At 36.0% G+C, this 17,468-nt stretch overlaps 2 protein-coding genes across 4 annotated transcripts; one reads left to right on the top strand and one right to left on the bottom strand.

The window, feature by feature from the left end:
• Positions 1-313: 313 nt before the first annotated feature.
• Positions 314-3,482, bottom strand: LOC132188742 (THO complex subunit 4B-like). Its single transcript, XM_059603275.1, has 5 exons — positions 3,196-3,482; positions 2,799-2,951; positions 1,822-1,890; positions 1,550-1,734; positions 314-993 (listed from the first exon to the last, which is right to left on the bottom strand). Exons 1-5 carry the CDS (start codon positions 3,364-3,366, stop codon positions 789-791), a joined length of 783 nt encoding a protein of 260 aa, XP_059459258.1. The 5' UTR covers positions 3,367-3,482; the 3' UTR covers positions 314-788.
• Positions 3,483-5,817: 2,335 nt separating this feature from the next.
• Positions 5,818-16,699, top strand: LOC132188740 (uncharacterized). 3 transcript variants are annotated; one of them, XM_059603274.1, is made up of 11 exons: positions 5,818-6,056; positions 6,751-6,856; positions 7,867-8,841; positions 8,924-8,973; positions 9,600-9,761; positions 9,996-10,941; positions 11,958-12,455; positions 12,557-12,861; positions 13,557-13,655; positions 13,761-13,886; positions 14,868-16,699. In XM_059603274.1, exons 1-11 carry the CDS (start codon positions 5,907-5,909, stop codon positions 16,656-16,658), a joined length of 5,208 nt encoding a protein of 1,735 aa, XP_059459257.1. In that variant the 5' UTR covers positions 5,818-5,906; the 3' UTR covers positions 16,659-16,699. The 3 variants fall into 3 exon arrangements, with proteins under 3 accessions (XP_059459257.1, XP_059459256.1, XP_059459255.1); XM_059603273.1 differs by having other exon boundaries at positions 8,924-9,048; positions 12,557-12,855; XM_059603272.1 differs by having other exon boundaries at positions 8,924-9,048.
• Positions 16,700-17,468: the final 769 nt, after the last annotated feature.

The raw sequence follows: 17,468 nt of genomic DNA, 5'->3' as shown, positions 1-17,468 counted from the left end.
TGCTAACTAACAGATTCTCTACTTCTTATAAAGTAGTGTACCAAACTTCTTATATGCCTGACCTAATCATTCCAATTGGTTATAAGATTGTGATATTTTATGTCGTCTAATAAACGCAAAGAGATAGGGTTTTGCATGTTTGAGAAATCGGCCAACCCTCGCCAGGATGGACAGCACACAATTCTTGATCATCTTGGGATAATATGATCCTATCAATTTCATCTTCTTCTTTTTTTTAGTTTTTATTTTTTTGGTGTCACGTCATTTAAAGAGAACATTAACATGTATACCATTAAATCTATAAAATCCAATCTAAAACCATAAATTGTTCCCTTCTATTTCACTTGAAATGAAAAGAATCATATCCGTTTAATTCACTTGAAACAGAGTGGATCTCATCCGTTTAATTGGCACCGTACATGCTGAATGTCACTTGCTCAAAGGATTGATAGAGAAGCAGTGTCAAAAGGAGCCAAAGAAAGCAGAAGTATGTAACAATAATTTCAAAGGGACAACATTAGTGGACAGGTCATGCGCACAAGTAGCCTGAGCTTTTTGCATGACAAAAAACAAACTCTATGAAGTGGGAATCCCTCGCAAACTAAACTACATTGTTAAATCAAAAGGAGTAAAAAGTAAAGCCATTACTCATATATCTATTACCAGTATCTTCAAATTGAAATTTCCACCATCTAAGCATACAGAGTACCTCAGGAGAAACCGCCAACATACTTGAAAGATGCATCAGCCAAGCTTAGTTACCAAAAAATATCAACTACGATTTGACTTCAGTTTATTTGCATAGCCTCAAGGCGGTATTTCTCCAAGTCAGCATCAAGATCTTCTGCAGATAACTTCTCAACATGATCTTTCCCTCGTGTGAGACCTCTTGCAGGAGGTCCACGGTTACCGCCACGACCACCACCACCACCGCCACGACCACCAAAACCACCACCACGACCCCAACTCCCAGCACCATACCTTACTTGTCCACTGTCCAAAGACAATCAAAATTATGTTGAAGATTACCAAACGATGACTAAGCTAATCTATATAGTTCACCAAAATTATAAAGCTCTATTTAACATTTTCTTTTCCATCAGTGATAAAGCATTGCATTTCATAGAGTTGTCATTGGCTCAAACATTACTGCCTGCTACTCAGTATTAAGTGGTTTGAACTGATGGGGGAGAATTGAAATCTATGTTTACATTTTGCATCTTACACTGAATATTTGCGATGCAAAATATAATGTTAAATAAAGTTCACAAGATCCTTGACAATGGCCTCAAATATACAAAATTACAGAAAACATAAATTCATTATTTCACTCAACTACAGTGTGGAAATACATTCAAACCCATTTTTCTGTTCTTCCCTCATTCAATGGAAAATAAAGTTATGCACTTTTTTTTGGAAAATGAAGTTATGCACTAAAGTTCCATGTATGATTAGTAAAATATTTTTAATGATTCTATGGTCCCCATCAATCCGCCCACCAGATGGAATCAAATGACAGAAATACAGAATAGGCCACATAACTCCATACCTTGTGAAGGCGCCACTTGGTTTTCCTAATATGCTATTTGTACTAGGAAGCACAACAGCAGGAGCAACCAAATTCACTCCCACAAGCTCAATTTTTATTGGCTTTCCATCAAGTTGAACTTCGTTGTATCTCTTGATAGCTGCTACAGCATCCGAATGACGTAGAAAGACAACTTCTGCTGTTCCCTAAAAGAAAACAATCTTTCAAAGTCACTAGAAGAGGGGAAAAAAAAGAAGAAGAAGAACCTGACCAACCTAATGCTATAGAAATACCTTTGACCTTCCACTCCTATCATAATGGATTGAATATCTTTTCAAGTCACCGATCTCAGAGAAAAGCACCTGCAAAGATGCAATGTTTTCCACTAAGATGCCAATGTTATATGATTCATGAAGACATCAAGGTATGACACACAACATGATGAAAATGCAATAATTGACTGTAGGTATAAGATCAGCTCATATACAGCACGCCAGTTAAAAGGATGCGATTGAAATTTAATTGATTCAAGAAGGAATGTGAAATGATGAATTATTGTAAAGCATCATCATCATTTGTCAGCACAAACTGCTAAGAGTTCAACACTAGCTCATAGAAACCATCATGTTCTTGCACATGCAGATGCGAATGACTGATTGCACGCATGCACGTGCGTACACGCACACACATTCTTGAAGATAGCAAAGTAGGCTCCAGCTACTGAAACCCCCAAAAGAAACAAAACAGACAAACAATGAGTAGACACTTACTCTCTGTTCTGGATTCAACAAACTTTGAGGCCAGTCTAAAACAAACATTCAAACTCTTATTACAACTTACAAGCCATTTCTATCCTACAATGAGTACATTGACCAACATTAATCTTCTAAAGAAAACTCTTGAGCATCACGAGCCAGAAATGACATATCCTCAAACTTGTCTCCTAAATACCAAAGCTAAACCTTCCAACCCTCTCTCTCTCTCTCTCTCTCTCTCTCTCTCTCTCTATATATATATATATATATATATATATATATATATATATATATATGAATCCCACAAAATTGCACAAAACCTTCCATATAACAATAACAAATAAACAAAAAAAAGCATATCTGCACTTGCTATAACTACACACCCAACAGAAAAAAGAGTAACCGAAATAATAACAAAGTGGCAAAGTAATTCAGATTGGTGATAAAAAAATAATAATAATAACGTACAGAAAACAAAAAAACAAAAACAAAAACAAATCTATTAACGTTCCGACCTGAATATCTTCGTTAGTAACACCATAATCCAAGTTTGATATATACAGTTTTGTGCCCTCCTCTGTGTTCGATCCCCCACCCAACATCATTTGTTGCTGAAAAATCGGATTCACCAGTTGTTGCTGAAAAATCGGATTCATCGCTTGCATTGGCTGCATTACAAATTCTGTGTGAATGTACGGACACATATATAACCCTAAACCAAAAAAATGACAATTATAACAATTATGTTTATTAAAAATACCCTAGCTACTTTCTCGGTTAAACTTCTTCTTTCTCCTTCAATAAATGAAAATGAGGCTCCAAATTGTAACTACATTTTTTTCTTTTCCATCATTTTCTCGGCAACCGAACGTATAAAGAAGACAGAGAAAGAGAAAGGACAACCCAAGTCACCTGTGGAGCATAATATGGCCCCGTTCTTAGAGCGTTGCGGCTAGCGAACCGACGGTCCGGGCCGGGACCGGAGGAGGCCCGGCCTCGGCCCCTGGAACTATCATTGTGCCCTCCCGATCTCCGGCTGTCCCTGATCACATCGTCTAGAGACATGTCCAGTTTCTTGGACATTTTGGGCAAACTGTGATGATTTGGTTGGTTAGGGTTTTTGCAGAAAAAAGGAGCAGAGTGAAGGGGTTTTTGATTTTTGCAGAGGAGAGTACTGGTGGTGTTTTGGAGGCACGAACATCTCCATCAAGCATAACTATAAATGCGACGCGTGGAATGGGTCGGTTACAAAACATCTGGGCCTGGATCGTACCTTTTGCCTAAAATAGAGGGACAGGAAAAATAATAATAATAATAATAATAAAATTGTAATTTCCTTTTGTCTGAATAATTTGCTCAAGTGGATAGGATCATATGCCATTGCTCGTAGTCGAAGGCCCCTCTCTCAGCCTCACAAGGACGGAATAACAACAAACATGGTGGGAAAGAACAACCCGCGTAGTTTCCATTGCTCCATTCTTTTTTTATTTTATATATATATATATATATACATGATAGTAAAAATTTAGAAAAACTTAATTTATTTCTCATACGCTTACGTGCATTTTGCAAATACAACTCTAATTTTCTTTGAGGGACCAGTCTTTCTTTCATTTTCATTTTTTTTAGCAATTGGAATATGATTTGTGGTGTAGTGTAGGTACTAATGATGATGGCAGCTAACAAGGCCCATTTTTGGTGGGCTTTTAGGTGACTTTAGTCTTTAGATGCTTGGGCTCTTAAAAATTTGAGAAGTTATCCCATAATTGCTTGGATCCTCTACATAATGGTCAAGATGTACTATTGTTATATAGAACAGCGTTAATGAAGTTACGTGATAAATATATTTGCATGTTATTTAAAAGGTTTTAATTTTTTTTTTTTTTTTGATATGTTCACACAAGAGGGGGAGGAAAAATTTGAACCAGTGACTTTCGCTTAATAAAGCGTGGTCTCCAGCCAATTGAGCTATCCCTTGGGGACAACTCAATTGACATAAAATTAAAAAAAAAAAAAAAAAAAAAAAGTTTAAATAATTTGACATAATTTATACTGTTATATAGGAGTGTACAAGCAAAACAATTATTAACCACATAACCATATAATTGCTTAGACCGATTGTGATTAGTAGTTTCAGAAGGTAGGCAAAATTGGTTAATAACTAGTAACTTATTTATAATATATATTAAGTATATCTTTCTTTTTTTTGACATGTCCACATAAGTGAATGAGGAGGGGGGATTCGAACTAGTGATCTTCACTTCATGAGGCGTGATTCACAGCTGATTGAACTATCCCTTAGTGATATTAAGTATACCTAAAAAAAATAATGCAGAATGATGTTGTTTTGGTATAAGATTTGAGATTTTCAAGGTTTCTATTAGTTTTCATTTTCACACTGTATCTGAGTCAATCCAACCAACTTTCCCTTCTCAATCTCGTCTTGTGATTTATGAAGAATTTGAATATTACTCATTTAAATATGAGAAATATTATGGGTGCTAAATCTTTTACTAAGATATTGGTATTAAGATGGTATGGAGCGTCTTCATTGATGCCCCTAACATTTATCTTTATTAATTATTTTGATAATTTTAATAAATAAGCTCTATATTATCTTAAAATCAATCTCTTAATAAAAAATATAATACTCGTAACATTTATCTTTTAGTATTACATAAACTGACAAACATCACAACGGAGGGTGACATTGACATGCAAAGACTCCAATAAAATCGCAGAAGTCAACCCAGAAAGTCATTTATCTTTACAAGGATGAAGGATGCAATAAAGTCCCACACTTTTTTTTTTTTACTTTTTAAAAAGTATTTGAATGTAATATAAAAAATGAAAAAAAAAATCCCATTTGCTTTCATAAAACATTCACACTGGTAATTTGGTAATGGTGATTATTGATTAATCCCTGTGCAAATTGCAGAATTCGATAGGTTTTCATAGAGTAGTGATTTTTAGTTCACCGTCATTCTTGAACAATAAGCATGCTGGTGTTAAAATATTATTAAAATAATATTTAGACAGTAAATAAAATAAATAAAATAATACTTTAATACCGGCGTACTTACTGTTCAAATACGTCAGTAGGCTAAAAATCACTACTCGGTTTTCATAATAACATTTACATATGTAACAATTTTGAAAATACTTTTTCTTTTATTTGGGCGCACAATTCTTTTAAATAATTTAAAGCACTTTTTAAACGTGTATTTTAAAATAACCTTTTTAACCTTTACATTGTTAAAAATATTTTTTCATCAAATCACAACTAAAATTTACTCTTCAAAACCATTATAAAAAATAATTTATTAACCAATTACACACGCACCTTTATTCTTTTCTTAAAAAATGGGTTTTAGCAAAATTTTTTTTTTTCAGCCCTATCACGTATGTCATATTCTTGAATGAATCTGGGTTACCTGTAATTTTAGTAATCTGGGATGACATTTAAGTAATTTCACGGAAGTGATCAGGCCGCCCCCCGTGGTCCGTTTTTCTCATTTCTGCATTCAGTACAGGCCTTTTCCCTCAGCAATTCATCACACTTTTGTATTCTACCGAGTAACCGATTTCTAGCAGAGACTTTTTAGAGAGAGAGAGAGAGAGAGATGGAGGAGATCGACAAGGCCGTGGTGGTGAAAGCTACGGCGTCGTCAAAGCCAGCAAATGCGAACCCTAACGCAGGGCTCGCCAAGAAGGCCTCCTCCAAAGTCAGAGAAGAGGGCGAGTTATCTTCTTCCTCTGAAGACGCCGCCGCCGTATTGTCCTCCAAATCCCTTAAGCTCACATGCGAACCTTTGGCTAGCTTTTTGTTTATTTTGCATTTCTGCTTGGTCGCCTGGAAAACCGAGAAAACTAGAAGAAAACGCGATTTCGGTTTTACCGAACGTGGAAGTCTTAATTCAGTGTAGCTGACTATACGCATGAGCTCAATTATTTTTGTTTAATTTGTCTTTCGGTTCTCAAATTACACGGAATGATGAGATTTAGAAGTTTAAATTTATTTTCTCGTTGTACAACTTTCCGATATACGATGAATTAGGGTCAGAAACTTCTTTTCAATGTAATTACTTACTTCTTCAGTATATGCTTTAATGGTTCGCACTTTGTTCTTTTCCAAATTTGCCTTATTCTTTGAGTGTGTCTGTGTGTGTGTGTGTCTGTACTTAGCTTGTTTTAGTTCCATTTGTCATATCTGGTATTTATTTATTTATTTTTTAATTTTTTATAATCTTTCTAATATTTGTTGTTAGTCTCATGCATGGATTAATCGGGTCTGAAATTGCGAGAATATTCTAATCCATGCCATTGTAGTGAAATTAGGGTTCTTATATGGAGCTTTCCTGTGTCGCTGTTTCCTTCTCCTGTTGATTTTCATTGTTAAATTGTTATTCAATATGTTGTGGAAGATGTTATGGGATTCTGAATGGGTTATTTCTGGTTGTTCCACAGGAAAATCCCGTTTGCTCTGCTGCTCCATCCGTCGGTACTGTCGTGCCACCTGCAGGGCCCATTTTGGTTCGTCCGATGAACAAAGGCACCCAAGGCATTCAGACCGGTAAGTCTTACAAGCCAAACCAGAGAAGGAAATGTGATTGTCCATTTTTTGGGGCACACTTGGTAAAGTACATAGATTCTATTAAAAAAAGCACCATATTAATTATAGAAAATCAAGATCTATCATCCCATAGGTCTCAATATATCACTGAAGATTGTCAAAAACCAATTCATTTGGATGAGTTTTGACATTTGATCGATTTTCTCATTATTGGTCAATAGTTTATTAACTTTTGGACCATTCATAAACTCTGAAAAGTTCAGTTAAATTTATTGAATTGGTGCACAATTGATCGACTAAGTGAGGCCTATGAGATAGTAAAGCCCATATTTGTTCTGGTTATTGATGTAAGAGAACCAAATGCACCTTGCTTGTTTTGTAAACCTTTGTGCCTGGATGTTTCATATAGATATTGATTAACCTTTGATTTGCACCCCAACATGCTCACTGACTTGGTCTGGAGCTTATTTTTGTCACTACTTTGTCCTTGCTAATGTGAAAGTATATGTTATCTTGTGTTGTATGTCAAATAATTAATTGAGAAATGTGTGTAAAAATTAATTAATGCACGAGTATATTTACAAAGTGCATTTATTGGTATTTATCCGATTGATTTTAAGAATACATTAAAAGTACTCTATTTGTATGTCTTTTATATGGAAGCCTGTACTCTTGCCATCATACTCCTCTGTTTTCTTGCACATGCTACAAGATCAGGACTATTGTAAAGTATCTGATCTCTTCCTAAATTTTGTGATACATCTTATCTCCATCTTTTTATATCTTTTATGCGCATTGTGATGATGGGGTTGGATTTTAGACTGTTGCAATACATCTGATTTCTTTCTAAATTTGTATCTTTTTATGGTGCATTCTTATAGTTTGGAAACTGGTCTTCTTCTTGTTCTTCTTTTTCCTTTTATTTATTTGTTAATTTGTTTTTTTTTTTTGGGGATTGAATTTTGTTTATAGATGTTCTGTTTCTAAAAGTATCTCGATCTACTTCTCAGAGAACACAATTTCTGGTAATTATTCTGCAAGCTCCATTGATATCCAGTCCCGAACATCTATACAGCCAATTCCTCACAAGAACTTTAACAAAAAACAAGTGCCACTTAAATCTGCTACACGTGGTTGGCGTCCCCCTTTGGGACCTAACAATGATAATCTTGTTATAAGATTTTCAGATGATGATAGTGGCAGTGACTCTGAAGAGCACAGACTGGTGAATGCTTTAGAAACTAAAGGCAACACTACTGTGGTGGATGGAAACCGAAGGGTACCTGTTCCATCACTAGCAAAATCAAACAAGTTAAGGCAGACTGCCAGAAATGAAAACAAAGTAATGCCCAAAAAATTGTCTTTAAGCCGCATGTCTACTACACCAACGACTACTATCCAGGGAGTCAATTCCCGGGGTGCTGGACCTTCATTGATTGATCAAGGATCACGAGGTAGACATTTTAATACCCTCAACAAAAATTTAGGAAGCCGAGAGCGCGGAAGTGACCAAAATGTGGGCTTGAACAACACTAAACTTCAGGACTTGCGGCAACAGATTGCACTTCGGGAAAGTGAATTGAAGCACAAGTCTGCCCAGCAAAATAAGGAATCTTCGTCAGTTTCATGTAGGGATTATAATGCTACGAACCAAAACAATGACACAGCTAGGAAACTTAATGCTGCTGCTGATTCTGTACAGTTGGAACTGAAAGAGCCAGACAAGAAACGCTTAAAAGTTAGTGGATCTCTTATTGCCCAGCCAAGTTCAGGTGGCCAGAGAGAGATGCCTGCTGCAAAATCTACTTTACCATCAAAAGGGCCAGCATTAGAAAGCATTAGTCTGCAAGACTGGAATAAGGCTGATTGTAGCCAAAGAGATATTTCCTTGAGTAGAGCAGAGTCAAGTATTGTTCAATGGAAAAGGCAAGGTGACAAATGTGTTACTGTTTCACTAGAAAGTATACCCAGCAGAGCTAAAGATGGTAATAATTTACTTACTTTCTCTAAACCTTAATGTAAGTATGCTTTGAGATGCCCCAACTAGTGCAGTGTTTATGTCTGCAGGTGCTGACATCAATACTGGCTGCAATCAGTCTGACAGGAGTAGTAAGCAGGTGAATCCTTGTGTTGTGTTAAACCAGACTACAACTCTAGCAAATATAACTTCCAATACCTTGCCAAAGAATTTAGTAAGTTAATATTCTAATTAGACAATATTTTTTGCTTCTTAGTAAATGCTCCTCCATCGTGTGGTTTAAGTATTTGAATTTCTTGCCAAGCTGCCCAAATAATATTTTCGCCATTATGCTGCACTTCCATTGTTTCCATTTATTTAGTGAGCATTCTTCTTTTTTTTTTTTTAATTTATTTATTTATTTTTTTCGATAAGTTCCATTTATTTAGTGAGCTTTGATTGGTATTGCATGACAATATTATATATTTCATATAGATCTGCATGGAATCTTATAAACATGGTAGACATTTGGTTGCAAGAATCTTGCATTATTCCTTAAAGCTATTCACGATCCTGTAGGAAAACAATGACTATTCAAAAATTTCTCCTGTAAATTTGAAGGAGCATGTATGTCATCACCTACTTATGTTAATAAACTTTATCATGTGCTTTGGCGACAGCCCCAAATATTGTTTAAAATCTTTCATGAAGCTCTAGTTATCTCACAAGTATTCAGAAAGTTTTCTGCACTTTGTTTTTATTTATTGGTGTTTTCTAACATCACAGAGCAGTGTGGAGTTGAATAATCCAAGTAAGACCGGTGGCCATCAACCACCTGGTTATCTCTTCAACAAAGCAACAGCTCAGGACAATTTAAGAGGAGGCAGTGACCATCATGAAGTCATACTCAGTCATAAGCCACTTGAGCCCTCATTCAAGACATGTCAGGTTTGTTTTCAGTCTCCAAATTTTCAGGTCTCTGCTGTTCATCCAGTTGCTATGTTTTCCTCTTTTTGGTATCATAGTAAAAAAAGAACTATAAAAAGAACAATCGCCAAAAAAGAGGAAAACATAGCAACTAGTTTGAATCTCCCCTTCGCCCTCCCCTTGGGACCAATTACTTATATAAAAAAAGGAAACTATGATAATGACTATTATTGTTGTTCATTTGTTGTATTTTAGGGACCAGTAAATAATGGAAGCTTGCAGAATTATTTGGGCAATGCAAATGTCTCCGAAAATAGTAACATAAAACTACAATCTTTATTTGAAATGGAGGAATCACTGGAGAAGGATCTGGAGGAAGCACAAGAGCACAGACACAGATGCGAAATTGAAGAAAGAAATGCTCTTAAAGCTTATCGTAAAGCTCAGAGGGCTTTGATTGAGGCTAATGCTAGATGTACTGATCTTTACCGCAGAAGGGAACACTACTCGGCCCATTTTCGATCATATATTATAGAGAATTCCAGTTCATTTTGTTCCTCGATGCAACATGAACATGTTGGAGTGGGGTTGAATTACTCGAATAACATATCTGAAAATGCGAATCTAATACCCACATCAAGCCATCATATGCAGCCTGAATTTGATGGTTCAAGTATCCAATGTGTCAACAATGCTCCCTCCAATGCAACTCATTGGCATGCGAGAGGACACAGTTTGGGATCTGAACCTTGCAGTGAACCAGATGCTAGTACATCAGAGCCATTGCCTCATAGGAGCAAGAATACTGCAGAAGGAACTTGGTCTCCATCCAATGATCCAAATCCTTCAGCAGATGAAGATGAAGAGACATTTGCATTTGAACTTGAATCTGTTCAGCCCAACATTGAATACCGTATGAAAGAGAAAAATCTTGAAAATGGGCAAGATGACATAAGTAATGAGTCAAACAAAAAATTTTTAGCTGATAGCTCCCAGGATACTTTGCTTCTTGAAGCAACACTAAGATCCGAACTATTTGCACGGCTAGGGACAAAAACCTTATCACAGAATAGTGGTTCATGTGATAACACAGAGCATGCAGTGGAACGATGGCCTAAAAATGATGTTGGAAGGGAAAAAACACAGATTGGAAATGGTACATATTCCAGGGCAGAGAAATATAAACAATCTGATCTTCGAGGTAACTTCCTTTGGAGGAACTTTTGTGAGGTGTTTTTTGTCATCTCTATATGTTTATTTAACCGTATATGCCAAGCTGAAAGTAGAGGCTGTTTTGTCATGCCAGTTATTAAATTAATTTTGGTTCCACCATATTTTCGTTTTTCTCTATTTTCTTTCTTCTTTTCTTTTTTCAATTGGTGGTATGTATAATTTTTTCTTTCTTCTCTTATTTAAGATTTTTCTTTGAATATTTTCTTCTTACTATCTGTACTAACCGTAAGCATGGTTGGATATAAATTTTGATTTTTTTTTTTTTCCTTTTTAATTATCAAATCAATGGTTTTGAATGATAGTGTCGAGTTACCTTGGTTGTAGAAGAAAAAAGCTATGCACTCAATACACTCGTGGTTTGCTTCTCATTTTCTTTGAAGTCTATTATGAAATTTACTAGTCCTTCACCTACTTTTTCTTGGAAAATTTTATTTATTTATTTTTTTCTGTCAATATCTGCCTAATATACCATGTATTTGATTTTAAAAACAACATTTAATTAAAGGAAGTTGATGAAGAATGTGGCATATTTTGTTTCTCTCGCCACACCCCCCACGTGGGGGCACAGATTCAAACTTAAATTTGAGAAAGTGTGATTTTAGTGTTTGGCCTGCAAATTTGTAAATGGTTACTATCATTCATGCCACTAAAAGTTCACAATTGTGATGCAAGATTTGGCTGTGGCTAAATTTATTTGGAAATGCTAGTATGAGTAGTTTTTCGGAGTTAAGATTCTCAGTTATTTTGCACTTAGTAAGTAGTACTTATTTTTTTAATCCAATCAGATCAAAACTATCTATGGCTTTTAGAAACTGTCAGTCAAACTTGCAACCAAAACTCAATATTATGTATGTTGTCCGTTATGAGGATCCATTTGATATTAATCAGCATAAAGTGAATCATTCATCTTGAACTTTATTAGTCAACATGTAATTTTGTTATTTATTTTCTGTCTTTTATTTTATTTTTATTTATCTAATGTAGGCACTGATAGGCAAAAAGGAAGTATCTTTGAGACTCCTTGTGAGATCCAGAACCAGAGCCAAACTGAAAAAATTTCTGTGAACTCTCACTCCACTGCCGATTCCCAGGATTGCGTATTATCTACCAGACAAGATCACCACTTGCCAACTTCTGTTTCTTCTTCTTCTTCTCTAATTTTCAGGAGTGCATTTGGTCATCTGAAGGTCATGTCACCAATCAGTTTAATAGAATTGTGGACCAAAAATCAGCTTGAAGACAGAGCTTGTGTCAACTCTGATGAGATTCAGGGGAGTAATGCAATAGCAAACACAATTAAAGATTTAAATGGAAAAGAATTTGGCTCTTATACCTGCAGTCCTGCAGTTGATCCATTTTGGCCACTTTGCATGTATGAGCTCCGAGGTAAATGCAACAATGATGAATGCCCTTGGCAACATTTTAGAGACCATTCTAATGGAAATATGTATCAGAAGCAGCATGATGATTCTGATAGTGCTGGTATATGAATTTCTTTGGTTATTTTTGAAACCTGCATTGTATTGCTTACATTCCTGAAATAATAGTTTTGCAGATCCTCAAATTGGATAATGTTTCTGCAGATTCTCAGCAAATATGTAGTCGTGCAACAGAAGGTCCCAAGTATCTTGATGTTATTACTTCACCAACTTATCTAGTTGGCTTAGATATGCTTAGAGCTGATCCATGTTCATATGAGTCTGTTCTAGCACGAAGGAGCAGTCAATGGTGGCAAAAGAGTTTCAGTATCTTCTTGGCAGTATCAAAAATGCTTCAAAAAGCTTTCCCTGCAGATGGCCCATTCTTGCATGGCACTGGTGGTCGCATAGAGATTCATGGGAATTGGAACAGAGAAGCATCATATTTCCAGAGTAGAAATGGCGTATTGGTTTGTTTATTATCTTGTAGATTATTCTTTTGATCTATATGCCTAGCGTTGTATACAACTGCTGTTGTATTTTTGGTGATTCCGACTTCTCGTGGTCTCAAATTGGTTTTTCAACTTGCTCTATCTCAATCTATATTTTAGCTATGTGCCTTGGATTGGATATACATTTGTTATGTTTAGTAATTTTTGAGAAAATACACAATACAATTTCATATATTCAGCATTCTCATGAGTCAAGATATTGATGATATGGTAAAAAGGGTGCCTTACATTTTATAATTCAAATATTTGATGTTGAGGCCTTTCACTTTTTTTTTTCTTTACTTTTCTCTGTAAAAATATAGTTAGAATTCACCTGTTGTCGTATTTTTTCTTGTTATTTTGTAAGAAGATGACAAGATAATCTCGGCCATAGTTACTTAAATGAGAGCTCTCATGATTTTCCCTGTGGGATTTCTCCTGTTGAGTTCTTTTCTTTATTTCCTCTTCCTTTGACACTTTGGTATTTATCTCAAGCCTTTTTTTTTTAATAGGTAATCACAAATACATTAAAAAGCGCAAAGGCGCATCAAGCCATTATATTTATGCTTGAATCTCTGGAGTCTTTGAAGTTCTTTTCATATTATTTATGAATTGTGTTTTTTTGGTCTGTTGTTGTCTGATATGTGATAACTTTTTTCTTACATGATACTTAGAATCAACTTGAACAATCTTTGGCTGATAATGACCAATCCCTGGAAATGGCTCTGATTATTCTCAATCAGGAGGTTAACAATCTGGAGGGTGTGAAAAAGGTAACTTTCTTGTCATGCATTCAAATATTAACCTGCAGTGTGATATTTATTTTAAAAAACTCTAGTTCCTGTCAAGTGTCATTGTCGTATTTTTGAGCTTTGCAGGCTCTCGATGTGCTGTCACGAGCTCTTGAGACTGATCCAACTTCTGTAACACTCTGGATTTTTTATCTGATTATTTACTATAGCAATGCAAAATCAGTTGGGAAGGATGACATGTTCTCTCATGCGGTATGTTATTATATTTTTCCTGCTCTTATATGGAGTATGCTATGAAGACTGGGGAGTTTCTGCATGTGTGGAGACAGCCCTATAGGTGTTGCTATTAATGTTGGTAACTCTAAGAAAACACTTGAAATTTGTATCTGTATATTGGTTTTTGTTTGTTAGTTCTGATGATAAGTATTGATGGTAGCCGTCTACACACGTGATGGGACTTCCTGATTCTGCATAGCAATGCTTCACACTGAAATTTATCATGGTTGGCATTTATATCTTTGTTGACTCATGTAATCTGTCTGGATCCTCAATTGTATTGATCTGTTGTTTCTTCCGTTTAGTACTGGAGGGTAGAGTAGAAATCCTTTCATTTAATCTGTGATGGTGGCTCATGTATGATTGTTACCATCAGGTGTGTGAGCCAGTTGGTTGAGATGCGTTACTGGTGATCCAATGCTTGTCACCCTTATATAAATCCTGTGCCTCTCACCCTACATCCCATCATAATTTTTTTTTTTTTTTTGGACTTGACAATGTTTCTTTCCTGTTTTACTGCAATATGTTTTTTTTTTTTTTCGAGGTGCACCTATCTGTCAACTGCACATAGAGAAAGAGTGGAACTTTACTTGTTTGAGCAATAAATGTGTAAAATGAAATTGTTAATCATCCAAGCTCTAGAAAGTTGTTTCTTTTGTTGTTTGTGTTGGAGCTTCAAGGGCATACACTTCCTGCTGGTAAAGGTGTAAGAACAAAGAGAGTGTCTGCTGAAAATTAGAAACATGGAGAAGATTCATTTGGTTTTATCTGAAATTAATGCGGAATGTTTCTTTCTATAGGAAAACCTTCTTCTGTCATTTTGTTTTATTTTGTTTTGGTTATTTGTCATTTTTTTTCTTCTGTTTTTGTTTTATTTTTTAATCATTTCTTCTGCTACTCCATCAGAGAACTGGTACTAAACTTTCATATGGAAACACTTTTCATCTTGTTTTTCAGGTCAAACTTAATGAAGGATCTTATGAACTCTGGCTCATTTACATCAACAGTAGGGCACAGCTTGATGACCGGTTGGTTGCATATGATTCTGCCCTCAAAGCGCTTTGCAGCCGTGCTTCTGATTCTGATAGGGACGGAATGCATGCTAGTGCATGCATCTTAGACCTCTTTTTGCAGATGATGGGTTGTTTGTGCATGTCTGGGAATGTTGAGAAGGCCATCCAGAGAATTTATGGGCTCTTCCCTGCTTTGACAGATTCCGATGAACCCCGTTCTCTGTCACTATCAGATATTTTAGTATGCTTAACACTTTCTGATAAATGTGTATTCTGGGTTTGTTGTGTGTACTTAGTTATTTACAGGAAGCTGCCTGATGCTGTAGTACAGAGGTTTGAATGTGAGAAAGAACTCCTCGAAATTGAATGGCCTTGCATTAGTCTAATAGATGATGAGAGACAGAGGGCTCTTGAGCTTGTGGAAGCAGCTGTGGATTCTGTTGATTCATGCATCTATACAGAATCACAAAAAAGTGAAATTAATCCGAGATCAGCACAGCTTTTTGCTGTCAACCATATTAGGTGCATGGTGGCACTTGACAGCTTAGAATGCGTGAGAAACTTGTTGGATAAATATATTAAATTGCATCCATCCTGCTTAGAACTTGTTCTAATATCAGCATGGACACTGAAACATGATTTTGGAGATCTGAGCTTTGAAGGGTTCGAGGAAGCCCTTAGTCAATGGAGGAAGGAGGTCCCTGGAGTTCAGTGTATCTGGAATCAATATGTTGAATATGCCCTCCAGAATGGAAGATTGGATGTTGCAAAGGGACTTTTGGTCCATTGGTTTCACTCTGTTTGGAAAGTTCAATATCTTCAAAATGGATTAGTGGAGCCCATGGATGGTGGTAATTCATGCCACTCACTAGCATTAGCTTCAAAATCAAGTCCAGAAACATCGAATTTCAATCTTAACCAGATAGATTTAATGTTTGGTTATCTCAATCTTTCTCTCCATAAACTATTGCAGAATGATCACATTGAAGCTCGCTCAGCCATTGACAAGGCGATGAAGGCTGCTACTCCTGAATATTTTAAGCATTGCTTGAGAGAGCATGCCACTTTTTTGCTCACCAATGAATCACTATCAAAGGAGGATCCTCCTATCATGGGGATCAAGAATGTTTTGGAGGGTTATCTGGATGATGCCTATTCTTTCCTCATCTCTGAGCCATTATCAAGAAAATTCATTAGCGACATCAAGAAATCAAGAGTTCAGCAGCTAGTCAGTAACATTTTCAGTCCAGTTTCATTTGATTTTTCTCTGGTAAACTCGATCCTTGAAGTGTGGTATGGCCCCTCTCTTTTACCCCAAAAGTTTAGTGACTCGAAGAATTTGGTGGATTTTGTTGAATCCATCTTGGAGATACTGCCGTCCAACTACCCGTTAGCAATTTCTATGTGTAAGCTGTTAAGCAGAGAATACAACTCGACCAATGTTACTTGTGCCAGTGTTTTGTTCTGGGGAAGCTCAACCTTGGTCAGTGCAATCTTTCATGCTATCCCAATACCACCAGAGTATGTTTGGGTAGAAGCTGCAGGTATTTTGGGCAATCTTGCTGGCATTGAGGCCATTTGTGAGAGGTTTTATAAGCGAGCCTTTTCAGTATATCCATTCTCTGTCAAGTTGTGGAAATCGTATTATAACCTATCTAAGGCCATAGGAAATACAAGCACTGTTGTGGAAGCAGCAAAAGAAAAGGGTATTGAACTTGATGAACATCAATTTTAGATATAGAATAGTTAGGATTTCAGGTTAGCAACCCAGCATTTGTTCTAGGAAAAACTTGGGTTCAGTTTTGCTTTTGACAAGTGAGGAGAGGCCTGGAGTTTTGGCTGATACCATTTTAAGCTGAACATCTTTGACAGGTTAGAGTGTTGTAACTTTTAAGATGTCAAGGTCCAACTAGGAATTCCACAAGTAAATACATGATAGAAAGTAACGGAGGTTCTAGCTTTCATTAGGTGCTGCTGAAGATAAGGTTTGCAGGAGCTTTCACTAAGTTGGGATTGGTGGTTTTGCGTTCACCTCTTCCCTCTTTTCTTTGTTTTTTTCTTTTTTCGTTTTTTTCTTTTTTTTTTGGGTTTAAGGTACTGTCTTCCTATATAGGGAACTTTCTTACCATATTGATCAATTGTAATTACCCAAATCTTTGTACTGCACATATAGATGGAATGAAGATGGGATTAGTTCTGAATTTTGATTTTTCCATTATCCGCTATCCTCTGGATAGTTTTTCTGTTAATATTTCTTTTCTCTTTGTTCTCCCCTGATTAACAATCATTTTATGGATTGATATCGTCAAAGTGGATGTAATAATATCGACCCATAACTGCTTTTGGATTTCAGCCATCTTAAAGCCTCATAGCCTGCTTGCCATACCAAGACTGGATTCTTGAAAATTTCAAATATTTGCAGCAGTAACTAACCATAGCTGCATGCTAGGTGCTTTTTTAACATTTTCTTGCTTTTAGGTGTGTACTATTTTTAAAAAAAGTAAAACAGAAATTAATCCTTATTTTTCTCACCCACTTATTAGAA

This window comes from Corylus avellana, chromosome ca7 (assembly GCF_901000735.1).
Source record: "Corylus avellana chromosome ca7, CavTom2PMs-1.0".
NCBI classification, from domain to species: Eukaryota; Viridiplantae; Streptophyta; class Magnoliopsida; order Fagales; family Betulaceae; genus Corylus; species Corylus avellana.
This window is presented reverse-complemented; position numbering and strand designations above follow the sequence as displayed.